Source organism: Bos javanicus, chromosome 7 (assembly GCF_032452875.1).
Source record: "Bos javanicus breed banteng chromosome 7, ARS-OSU_banteng_1.0, whole genome shotgun sequence".
Classification (NCBI taxonomy): Eukaryota; Metazoa; Chordata; class Mammalia; order Artiodactyla; family Bovidae; genus Bos; species Bos javanicus.
In genome coordinates, this window is record NC_083874.1 from 2,861,127 (window position 1) to 2,874,174 (window position 13,048).

At 42.6% G+C, this 13,048-nt stretch overlaps 1 protein-coding gene across 40 annotated transcripts in view; it reads right to left on the minus strand.

Moving 5' to 3' along the window:
- OBSCN (obscurin, cytoskeletal calmodulin and titin-interacting RhoGEF) overlaps positions 1–13,048 on the minus strand; it is a 237,313-nt gene that overhangs the window by 175,941 nt on the left and 48,324 nt on the right. For 37 of the 40 annotated variants that reach the window (XM_061421347.1, XM_061421348.1, XM_061421346.1 and 34 more), the window contains exons 11-12: positions 11,811–12,083; positions 7,553–7,828 (exon numbers count right to left, since the gene is read on the minus strand). In XM_061421347.1, the coding sequence (XP_061277331.1) occupies positions 7,553–7,828; positions 11,811–12,083 (549 nt within the window). The remainder of the gene's footprint in view (positions 1–7,552; positions 7,829–11,810; positions 12,084–13,048) is intronic. The other 3 variants (XM_061421359.1, XM_061421345.1, XM_061421373.1) reach the window with 1 other exon arrangement.

Below are 13,048 nucleotides of genomic sequence, written 5' to 3' on the forward strand. Positions count from 1 at the left end.
CACCCCATCATCAGCAAATTCTACCTTTGGTTTTTGCCAAAACTGTTGGCAAGTAATTTTATTTTCCTCCTTATGCAACTCAGGGGTTAGTCACCAATCTGTATTGTGCCTCATGTCAAAGATTTCCTTGCCCATCTCAAGTGAGATGTTGCTGTAATTCTGCAGGAATTTTACATTAATAATTAAGAACACTTTTATACGGTTCGCCAATAGTTTTATGGCAGGAACTGATACTCAATTTAGAAAACTTTTTGTCTCAATGTATGACCTTCAAGTTTAATCAACCATTTGATTCTGAACTCATGAAGATGGTCACATCTTTCTGCACTCAATCTCTTACTGTCCAGCTTTCTATTTATTCACACTGCCAACATTAAATTCAACGTGCAATCCTGGAATTTCATCACAGGTCTCTAACTGTGGATACATTGCTGAATTCATTTTGTTAGCAAATGTTATAATTTATTATTTTGACCTTGATATTTGCAGTAGATTTGTCTGGATTTCATTCTCCCTGCCTTTCTTGCGTGATTATGGTGTTGATGCTATGTTCTGTACATGAAGAGAGTTATGGATGGTATCTCCTTTTTCTGTCTCTAAGATCATCTCCACAAATAAGGAAGAAGAGTTTTTCAGGAAATTTTGTATACCGTACCAGAGACCTACAGGGCTGACTTTTCATTATTAGTCCTACTGATTGACAAGTCATACAACTCTGACTTCTACTTTTTTCTGTCCTCTTTCATATAGTTTACTAGAATTTAGCCAAATTTCACGATTTTTCAATGGTTTTATCTTAGAACACTCTCTCCTATTCTCAGAAAACCACATTCTACAAAGATGCATGGTGAGACCTGGGGTGTCTATACACACCCATAAATCATCCTACCCTGATAGGTATTGCCACCTAGGAGTCAATGGCATGGTAGCCCAGCCCTATTTGGCGTGAAGACTCTCTTCCCAGAAGAATAACCTGATGTCTTGGACTGCCTTAAGTTCCAGCCACAAGAAACAGACCGTTAAGAAAATGCAACAAAATAAAGACTGCTTCCTGAACTGATTCTATGAGGCCACCATCAGCTTGATACCAAAGCCAGACAAAGATATCACAAAAAAAGGGAAATTAAAGGCCAATATCACTGATGAACATAGATGCAAAAGTCATCAACAAAGTTCTAGCAAACAGAATCCAACAACACATTAAAAGAATTATACATCATGATCAAGTGAGATTTATCCCAGAGATACAAAGATTCTTCAATATATGCAAATCAATCAGTGTGATACACCATGTTAACAAATTGAAAGAAAAAACACGATCATCTCAATAGATGCAGAGAAAACTTTTGACAAAATTCACCATCCATTTATGATAGGAAAAAAAAACTGTCCAGGAAATTGGCATAGAAGTAATACACCTATATATGACAAACCCACAGCAAACATTATTCTCAATGATGAGAAACTGAACGCTTTTCCTTTAAGATCAGGAACAAGACAAGGGTGCCCACTCTCACCACTATTATTCAATATAGTTTTGGAAGTCCTAGCCATGGCAACAAAGAAGAAAAAGAAATAAAAGAAATGCAGATTGGAAAAGAAGAAGTAAAACTCACTGTTTGCAGATGGCATGATACTATACATATAAAACCCTAAGAGCACCACTAAAAATCTACCAGAGCTAATCAATGAATTTAGTAAAGTCACAGGATATAAAATTAATACACAGAAATTCCTTGCATTACTATATACTAACAATGAAAATTCAGAAAGAGAAATTAAGGAAACAGTTCCATTCATCATTGCAACAAAAAGAATAAAATATCTAGGAATAAACCTATTTAAAGAAACATTAAGACCTGTATGCTGAAAACTATAAGACACAGATCAAGGAAATCAAAGACAACATAAACAGATGGAGAGATATACTATGTTCTTGGATTAGAAGAATTGATATTTTGAAAGTTACCATACCACCCAAAGCCATCTACAGATTCAATGTAATCTCTATCAAGCTACCAATGGTACACCCATAGAACCAGAACAAAAAAGTTTCATTATTTGTATGGAAACACAAAATCCCTAAGCAATCTTGAGAAAGAAAAACAGAGCTGGAAAATTCAACTTTCTTGACTTCAGACTATACTACAAAGCTAATAGTCATCAAGACAGTACCGTACTGGATCAGAAACAGAAATATAGATCAATGGGACAAGATATAAAGCGCAGAGATAAACCCACACACCGATGAGCACCTTATCTTTGACAAAGGAGGCAAGAATATACAACGAGAAAAGACAGCCTCTTCAGTAAGTGGTGCTGAGAAAACTGGATTGCTACATGTAAAAGAGTGAAACTAGAATACTTCCTAAAACCAGACACAAAAATAAACTCAAAATGGATTAAAAACGTGAATGTGAAGTCGCTCAGTCGTGTCCAACTCTTTGCAACCCCATGGACACCAGGCTCCTCTGTCCATGGGATTTTCTAGGCAAGAGTACTGATTGATTCATGTTGCATTATGGCATAAACCAATACAAAACTGTAAAGCAATTTTCCACCAATTAAAAAATTTTTTTAAAAAGATTGCTTCCCCAGTTACAGGCTGCTAGGACAGTAGCTCTTCATTAGCCACGCCTAATGGTGTGACTGGAGAAGGCAATGGCACCCCACTCCAGTACACTTGCCTGGAAAATCCCATGGATGGAGGAGCCTAGTAGGCTGCAGTCCATGGGGTCGCTAGGAGTCGGACACGACTGAGTGACTTCACTTTCACTTTTCACTTTCATGCATTGGAGGAGGAAATGGCAACCCACTCCAGTGTTCTTGCCTGGAGAATCCCAGGGACGGGGGAGCCTGGTGGGCTGCCCTCTATGGGGTCGCACAGAGTCGGACACGACTGAAGTGACTTAGTAGCAGCAGCAGCAATGGTGTGACAGAAGCCACTTTTTCCTTTCCACTTCTAAATTCAACAATGTAATGCCAAGGGGAATACTTACCTGCAACATCCAAACTCTTTGAAGATGAAAACAAAGTCATATTTGATCTAAGAAGATCTCCCTAAACAGCACAGGTGTTTCTCCACTAATCATTCTTTCTTCCCTTTGCCAGGACATGACAACACAACACAGCTCTATTTTTTGCTACCTTTGGGCAACCCGAGCGTTTAAATCCAGGAAAAGGAAGGAAGGCCTCCCAGAAATCTCAAATTTCATCACCCAAAGTTCACTCCTGAAAAAACTCTAAGTAAGATTTTGTGGCCAACATGTACCCTAATCTGGGATCTATCATATTGAAACACCTCTAGTCAACCAAGAACCAGTACTAGGTTTCAGATGAGGGCGTGCGATTGCTCTCAGGTAAGACATATGATGGGAGGAAAGTCAGGTATCCACAGGCCTGCCTTAGCCCTCCAAGCATCAGGGAGTGCCAGGGTCCCCTTAGGGATATTACAATGGAGGAAGTATTGTTCAGGCTTCAGAAGCAGGAGAGCAGGCCCTTGACCTTCCTTCTGACCTGCTAGGACACTGCCCGCATTTCCTGCCTGTCTGCAAGCACAGCAAGTTAGGTGGCACTTTAGACAAGAAAGGGAGTGGGTCTTGGAATTCTTAAGCCCCTGGATTCATGCCTGAGTTTAATGAAATCCTATGACTCACAAGATAAAGCAAACAGCACCATAAAAATGTTAAACTAAAACCACAGCTGCATTTTTGCATGCAAACTGATGAAGCCTGGGGTTACGGGGGCCCCCCAAACTGCAATCCGAAGTCTCATCAGTGGAGTGGACTGCCGCTGAGGCCCTCTTCCCAACTGGGACTCCAGATTGCTGTTAACAAGAGACTTCTCAGCATGATGTTTAAGTCTGGATGTTGGTCAGCCCAATTTGGTGATATATGTGCTGTTACTCTTTGCTTTTGCTTAATCATTTTCATTGGAGGATAATTACTTTACAAGATTGTGGTGGCTTTTGCCATACATTAACACAAATAAACCACAGGTACACATGTGTCCCCCCATCCTGAAGCCCGCTTCCACCTCCCTCCCCACCCTATCCCTTTGGGTTGTCCCAGAGCACTAGCTCTGAGTGCCCTGCTTCATGCATCAAACTTGCACTGGTCATCTATTTTACATACGGTAATATACACACTTCAATGCTATTCTCTCACAATTTCCCACCCTTGCCTTTTCCCACAGAGTCCAAAAGTCCGTTCTTTACATCTGTGTCTCTTATGCTGCCTTGCATATAGGATCATTGATACCATCTTTCTAAATTCCATCTATATATGCATTAATATACTGTATTGGTGTTTTTTTTTCTGACTTACTTCACTCTGTATAATAGGCTCTAGTTTCATCCACCTCATTAGAACTGATTCAAATGCGTTCCTTTCTACAGCTGAGTAATACTCCATTGTGTATATGTCTTCTCTTGTGTTGTTGGAAGAGGTAAACTTCAAACTGCAATTTGAAGTCTCATCTGTGGAGTGCACTGCCGCTGAGGCCCTCTTCCCAACTGGGACTCCAGATTGCTGTTAATGAAAGACTTCACAGCGTCCTGTTTAAGCCTGGATTTTTTTTAGCTTACCTCTTCCAACAACACAAAAGACTCTACACGTGGACATCACCAGATGGTCAATCCTGAAATCAGACTGATTATATTCTTTTCAGCCAAAGATGGAGAAGCTCTATACAGTCAGCAAAAACAAGACTGGGAGCTGACTGTGGCTCAGATCATGAACTCCTTATTGCAAAATTCAGACTTAAATTGGAGAAAGTAGGGAAAACCACTAGACCATCCAGGTATGACGTAAATCAAATCCCTTACAGTTATACAGTAGAAGTGAGAAATAGATTTAAGGGACTAGATTTGATAGACAGAGTGCCTGAAGAACTATGGATGGAGGTTCATGAGACTGTACAGAGGCAGGAATAAAGACCATCCCCAAGAAGAAGTGCAAAAAGGCAAAACGGTTGTCTGAGGAGGTTTTACAAATAGCTGACGAAAGAAAAGAGGCTAAAGGCAAAGGAGAAAAGGAAGGATATACCCAACTGAATGCAGAGTTCCAAAAAATAGCAAAGAGAGATAAGAAAGCCTTCCTCAGTGATCAGTGCAAAGAAATAGAGGAAAACAATAGAATGGGAAAGACTAGAGATCTCTTCAAGAAAATTAGAGATACCAAGGGAACATTTCATGCAAAGATGGGCTCGATAAAGGACAGAAATGGTATGGACCTAACAGAAGCAGAAGATATTAAGAAGAGGTGGCAAGAATACACAGAAGAACGATACAAAATGATATTCATGACCCAGATAACCACAGTGGTGTGATCACTCACCTAGAGCCAGATATCCTGGAATGTGAAGTCAAGTGGGCCTTAGGAAGCATCATTATGAACAAAACTAGTGAAGATGATGGAATTCCAGTTGAGCTATTTCAAATCAGATGATGATGCTGTGAAAGTGTGCACTTAATATGCCAGCAAATTTGGAAAACTTAGCAGTAGCCACAGGACTGGAAAAGGTCCGTTTTCATTCTAATCCCAAAGAAAGGCAATGCCAAAGAATGCTCAAACTACCACACAATTGCATTCATCTCACACACTAGTAAAGTAATGCTCAAAATCCTCCAAGCCAGGCTTCAACAGTACGTGAACCGTGAACTTCCAGATGTTCAAGCTGGATTTAGAAAAGGTAGAGGAACCAGAGATCAAATTGCCAACATCTGTTGGATCACCAAAAAAGCAAGAGAGTTCCAGAAAAACATCTTCTTCTGCTTTATTGACTATGCCAAAGCCTTTGACTATATGGATCACAACAAACTGTGGAAAATTATTAAAGAGATGGGAATACCAGTCCACCTTAACTGCCTCCTGAGAAATCTCTATGCAGGTCAAGAAGCAGCAGTTAGAACTGAACATGGAACAACATACTGGTTCTAAATTGAGAAAGGTGTGTGTCAAGGCTGTATATTGTCACACTGCTTATTTAACTTACATGCAGAATACATCATGCAAAATGCTGGACTGGATGAAGCACAAGCTGGAATCAAGTTTGCAGGGAGAAATATCAATAACCTCAGTTATGCAGATGACACCACCCTTATGGCAGAAAGCGAAGAACTAAAGAGCTTCTTGATGAAAATGAAAGAGGAGAGTGAAAAAGCTGGCTTAAAACTCAACATTCAGAAAACTAAGATCATGGCATGCAGTCCCATCACTTCATGGCCAATAGATGGGGAAACAATGGACACAGTGAGAGACGTTATTTTCTTGGGCTCCAAAATCATTGCAGATGGTGACTGCAGCCATGAAATTAAAAGGTGTTTGCTCCTTGGAAGAAAAGCCATGACCAACCTAGACAGCATATTAAAAAGCAGAGACATTACTTTGCTGACCAAAGGTCCATCTTAGTCAAAGCTATGGTTTTTCCAGTAGTCATGTACGGATGTGAGCATTGGACCATAAAGAAAGCTGAGTGTTGAAGAATTGGTGCTTTTGAACTGCGGACCTGGATAAGACTCTTGAGAGTCCCTTGGACTGCAAGGAGATCCAACCAAACAATCCTAAAGGAAATCAGTCCTGAATGTTCATTGGAAGGACTGATACTAAAGCTGAAACTCCAGTACTTTGGCCACATAATGTGAAGAACTGACTCACTAGAAGAGACCCTGATGCTGGGAAAGATTGAAGGCAGGAGGAGAAGGTGATGACAGAGGATGAAATGGTTGGATGTCATCACTGACTCGATGGACATGAGTTTGAGCAAGCTCCAAGAGTTGGTGATGGACAGGAAAGCCTGGCATGCTTCAGTCCATGGGGTCACAAAGAGTCGGACATGACTGAGCTGAACTAAATACTCCATTGTATTCCAACTCCTTATCCATTCATCTGCTGATGGACATCCAGGTTGCTTCCATGTCCTAGCTATCATAAACAGTGCAGCAATGAACACTGGGGTACATGTGTATCTTTCAATTCTGGTTTCCTTGGTGTGTATGCCCAGCAGTGGCATTGCTGGGTTATATTGCAGTTCTATTTCCAATTTTTTAAGGAATTTTCACTGTACTCCTAGAGGCTGTACCAGTTTGCATTCCCACCAACACTCTGTTACTCTTTTCTATTGTTTGTTTCTTTTAATGATTATATTGAAATTAAGTTAAATAAACCTCTATTAAATATTTAAACTGCTTATTTGTGTGTAATGAGCTGTTTCTTTTGAAAACAAATTCTTTGAACCGGAACTGAAAGTAAAACTTTTGGTAAAATGGGTTTTGACACCAGGGAAAACAAAAAGCTTCTGGGCAGGTGGTAAGACAGTGGGACTGAGCCTAACCGCCTGGAAACTGGTGGCGGAAACGGCTGCGTCTCTTTCCAATGCACCCTTGCCACTCATCCTCCTCCAGGCCAAAATGGGTATCAAGATGGGACACGAAGACTGAGAGGCAAGAAGAGATGAAGGTTATAGGCGAGTGCACACATAGTGTGATGAGACCAAAAGCCAATTCCCTCACACCTGCACACAGGCTAGCTCAGCGTCCTCCTCCACGACTGACCTGTGACGTCCAGGCGGAAGGAGACCTTCTGGCCCCCGGCCTCGCAGCTGTACTCCCCGGCGTCCGCCTTGCCCGCCTGCTGCACCACCAGCTGACGGGTGCAGCCCTTGGCTTCCACACGCACTTTCGAGCTGGAACTCAGCTTCTTCCCGTCCTTGTACCACGTCACCTCCGTCTGGGCCTGGGCCACCTCGCAGCTCAGCGTGGCACTCGCCCCCGCCACGGCCTGCACTTCACTGCGTGCCGGCTGCTCCTTGGCGAACACCACCGAGGGCTCTGGGGACAGAGGAGGATACATGGGGTCAGAGACCCAAGCTCAGTCAGGACGGCAGCCCCGGGCAAAGAAGACCTGGATGGGGAGCTGGGATTTGGGGTGGTGGGAAGGAGGCACACAGCTTGAGACTTCTCAGGCTCTGCACCAGCCCTGTGCTCTGCAGAGGTCCCCTGCCTCTCTCAGCAAAAGTCACACAATTTATGCATTCTCCATGTAAGCTGGCTCAGTTGTCAGGGGGGCCGTTGGAAAATACTGGTCTGTTGCGCATGGCAGCCACAGGTTCACGAGGCAAGTGTTCCCCAACCTTCCTAGATGGTGCCCCAGTCTTCCCCATATGGTTATGCAGGGAACGTTTCACCTGCAGTCCACAGAGATGCCTTAGGCTCAGCACCCACGCCTATAAGTTCTATTGCCAACTTGCACGCTTGCACCTCCCCATGGTCTTCCCTTTCACTGTCTGAGGACTGGAGATACTGACCACCTTTACCATTAGGACTGGGTTCACCATTACTGTTTTCTTCCTGGTGACACTATTCAAACCCAAACTGATGGGTCGTCATGGGTGCATTCCTAGCCTTCCTCTATGAGGCCAGAGCCTTCCCCACAGTACTGTGTAAGCCATGTTCTCATCTGCAGTGAGTGAGACTTGCTGAGGCTCCACCCTCACCTACTCTCACTGTTGGCAAAATGATGGGATTGAGTGCACCTCCTGTGACGCTCTTTTGCATTTTTTTCTGATGAGTCAAAGTAAAAAACCCTTTCTGATGTTTTCGCTCAACAGTGTTTGCTCTTCTGTATTGTCCCTGTTCAAAGGTTTTGCCTTATTTTCAATAGCGGCGTCTGTCGATTATTTGTTCATTTGAAGGACCTGTTTATTTATATATATTTAAATGCTAGGCACTGACAAGTCTGTGTGTTCTAAGTATCTTCCATATCTGTGTGGTTTGCCTTTTATGAACTTATGCTATCTTCTGGTGAATCTTCATGTTTAGTTTTAATGTAGTCAAGTATTTTAAATTTGTTTCAGTATGGTTGAGAGCTTCTAAGTGGTGCAAGTGACAAGGTATCTGCCTGCCAATGCAGGAGATGCAAGAGACCGGGGTTCAGTACCTGGGTCGGGAAGATCCCCTGGAGAAGGAAAGGGCACCCCACTCACTATGGTTAGTGAATATTCTGAGAAATCATTCTCTACCCTTAAATAATTAAAATCATCTATGTTTTCATAAGAGTTTTATGAGGACTTCCTTTGTGGCACAGTGGAGAGGAATTTTCCCGCCAACGCAGGGGACACAGGAAGAGTTCACATGTGAGCTCTAAGAGCAACCAAGCCCATGCGCCACAACTACTGAGCTCAAACTCTAGGGCCCAGAAGCTGCAACTACCAAGCCCGTGGGCCACGACCACAGAAACATGTGCACTCTAGGGCCCCCGAGCTGAGACTACTGAGTCCATGGGCCAAGACCACGGAAACCTGTGCACTCTAGGGCCCCCGAGCTGCAACTACCGAGCCTGAGAGCTGCAACTTCCGCGCCCGCCTCCTGCATCTACTGGAGCCTGTGTGCCCAGAGCCTGTGCTCTACAAGAAAAGTGACTCAATGAGAAGCCTGTGCCCAGCAGTGAAGAACGGCCCCTGCTGACCACAAAGTCCACATCCAGCAACAAAGACCCAACTCAACCAAAACCAAATAATTTTATAAAAAAGAATTGTACAATTTTCCCTTCTATTCCCTTCAACTCCAAAAGGAGTTGACTATGTGTAGGATGAGTTACAAGTCTGATCTTTTTTTTTTTCTATTGATTTACTACAGTTGAACGTTTAAGTACCATTTATTAAGAGCATGCTGCCTTTCCCCTTGCACTATTCCACAGTTTTCTTTTAAAAAGAAGGGGAACGTGGTCATCCACTCATCGGTCTGTGTCTGAGCTCCCTATTCTGGTCCTTGGGTCTCAATACCTGTCCTTGGAACATGACACTACCGTGTTCATTACTGTAGCTTTCTAACAGTATTGATATCTAGTATAGCAGATAACTCACCTTTTGTTCTTCAAGAGTGAATTCACTGTACATGGTCTTTGAAATTTATGTGTCAATTTTCAAAGTCCCACTAAACAAACATTTATTTGAATTTTAATGGGTATTGAACATGTTTTATTCTTCAATCGATTTCTACCCAACATCTTAGAACTTCTTGACTGTCTCTTAAATTTTTTTTTAACTTCTCCCTGCCCTTACAGAGCCTCTCAGCACATTTATTAGACTTGGAATTAGATATTGATCCTTTTCATGCCATTGTAACTTTCAAAATTTCATTTTCGAGATGTCTGCTACTACTCTTAGACATGGAAATGTTTTTTTTTTCCATACTGATTTTTTACATGGTAATTATTTTTAACTATCTTATTATGTCACATGTTTTATCTTTTGGATAAATCATATTATTCATGAATTCCACTTTTGCTTTGTCACACTTTTATATCTTTCACTTTATTTTTGTCCTGTGTTTTAGAATGTTGGACAAAAGCAGTAACAGTTGGCTTCCTTGTCTGGTTTCCTATCTCATAGGCAAAGCTTTAAAACTCACTTTTTTTGTGTACAGACAGCTGATTTGCCTGCGGCATTGTTTATCAAATTAAGAAAGAATTGTTTTCTGTATAATTCATAATGAACTTTATGGCATGATTTGATGCTAACTTTATAAAACATTTCTTCTGTATTTAAAATGCCAAATCTTATCAAATATTTTATTCTGCATATCATGACCAGATTGCTTGCCAACATTTGTAGCGTGTAAAGAACTTTGTATTTCTGGAGTATGACTTTCATCACAGCATATTACCAATTTTCCTCTTATTATATTTTTAATTTTGATATTTTGTTCCAGATTTTGGCTTTGATATCCATAATAGATCGCTCTACAATTTTAATTCTTACTACTTTCCCTGTCAGATACTAGTATCAATGTTACATCATCAACATGAAACAGAGCCTATATCTTTTACTGTTTTCTAAAAAATTCTCCATGAACAAGACTTTATTTCCAAAGTATTCCATATAATATGCCAGTGGAACTACTAGGACTAGATCTATGAGAAGATTTTTCATTATGGTTTCAATTACTTTAAAGGTTTTAGGACTATTTAAGTAGTTGAATATTTCCTGAGTCACTTTTCATAGAGTTTTCCAAGAAACTAATCAATTGGTAAAACCGTTCATATTCATCGTCATGAAAAAATTGTCTATTCTTCTAAAATACCATTTAAAAAAATATATGCATGCTGGTATAGGAGAAGCTACCATTCCTGTCCAAATCTAAATATATAAATCAGACTCCAAGCAGAATTCTGACTCAGAATGTTCTTACAGAAGACATAATAAAATCAGTATTTGCTTTGAAAATGTACCTAGATTTTGTTATATGTAGCTGCACAGATAACTTCTAATCCCATGTATAAGGAAAAAAGAGTATCTAGAACACCTAAAATTTTGGTAATCCATAGTTCAGTATTGAGATAAATCAAGTACGACAGTGTTGCACCTACTTTAACGAAATTCAACCATCTCTCCTAGTGTGAATCCACACGCATTGCTGGGTGGGGCATCTAGGAGCTGTCAGGACAGCCAAGAGGAGCAAAGTCACATACTCACAGTTGAAAGACATCTGGTTTACAGCAGACTCCAAGTGTAAGACAGAACCAGAGGCCCAGACATCAGGGAACACCCAGACAACCCTGGGCAGATGCTGGGAACTGACGACCGTGCATCACTGTGTGGAAACGCCACTCTGGGTTTACAGAACGCCTTTCTCCCTTCTGCTCACACCCTCCCATCCAGCTCCCTTTGCCCAGCCTTGGGTATGAAAATGGGGGTGGGGGGACAGAAGACCAAAAGAGATGAAATCTAGTGGAAAGATCATCAGGTCTGTCAGGGGTGCAAGCCCGTCCCATCACCTCCACATAAGGCTAACTTACTACCTCCAAACTGACCTGTGACGTCCAGGTGGAAGGAGACCTTCTGGCCCCCGGCCTCACAGCTGTACTCCCCAGCATCCGCCTTGCCCACCTGCTGCACCACCAGCTTCCGGGTGCAGCCTTTGGCTTCCACACGCACTTTCGAGCTCGAACTCAGCTTCTTCCCATCCTTGTACCACGTCACCTCCGTCTGGGCCTGGGCCACCTCGCAGCTCAGCGTGGCACTGGTTCCCGCCACGGCCTGCACTTCACTGCGTGCTGGCTGCTCCTTGGCAAACACCGAGGGCTCTGAGGATAGAGGGATACACAGGGTCACAGACACCATCTCAGTCAGGACAGCAGCCCCGGGCAAAGACGACCTGGATGGGGAGCTGGTGGTCGGGTGGGAAGGAAGCACAGAACTGGAGACTTCTCCAGGTTCTGCACCAGCCTGATGCCCTGAAGAGGACGCCCTGCCTTTTTCAGCAATGAGTGGCACAATTTACACGTTCTCCCGTGGATTCCTGTAAGCTAGTCTAAGGGTGGGGGCACTGCTGGAAAATACTTCTCCTCTGCTTATGGCATGTGTAGAGTCATGAAGCAAGTGTTCCCCAACCTTCCTATATGGTGCCCTGCGATCTCCACGTGGTTACGCAGGGAAGTTTTCACCTGCACTCAACAAAGAGGATGTCTCAGGCTTGGCACCACTCTTACTATTGTTAACTTGTGGCAATCCGCTGGGAGCGCCTGTACCCTCCAGTGGCCGTCTGGGTCACTGTCTGAGGAATAAAGAAGCGGCTCGCCCTTCCCCTTAGCGCTGGTTTTGCCATCACTGTTCTCTTCTTGTTGGTGACACCAGTCAAGCCTTTTGCCCACTTGCCTGTAGTAGGCTCTCTCTCTTCTCCATTCAGCTCTGGCCACTCCTTTCCATTTAAAAACAACAGAATGACGAGACAGGTAGGTTTTAAGGATATTCCCAACTGCGTGGTTGGCATTTTTACTCTCTGATCCAGGCCTCTGATAAACCACAGCTATTCCTTCCAACAGTGTCATAATGTCCAATAGGCCTTGGAGCGTAGATCATTTGTGTTCTATTTAAGAAATCTCTCCTTACCCGAAGTCTTCAAAGAAGACCATGTTATCATCTGAGGGTTTGGGGGCTTTTACCTTTTACACTAAGGTTCTAACTCACTATGAGTTGACCTTTGTGTGTTATGTGAACTGCTAGTATAATTTAATGTTCCATATGATTCAGTGGTCCAAGCACCGTTTAC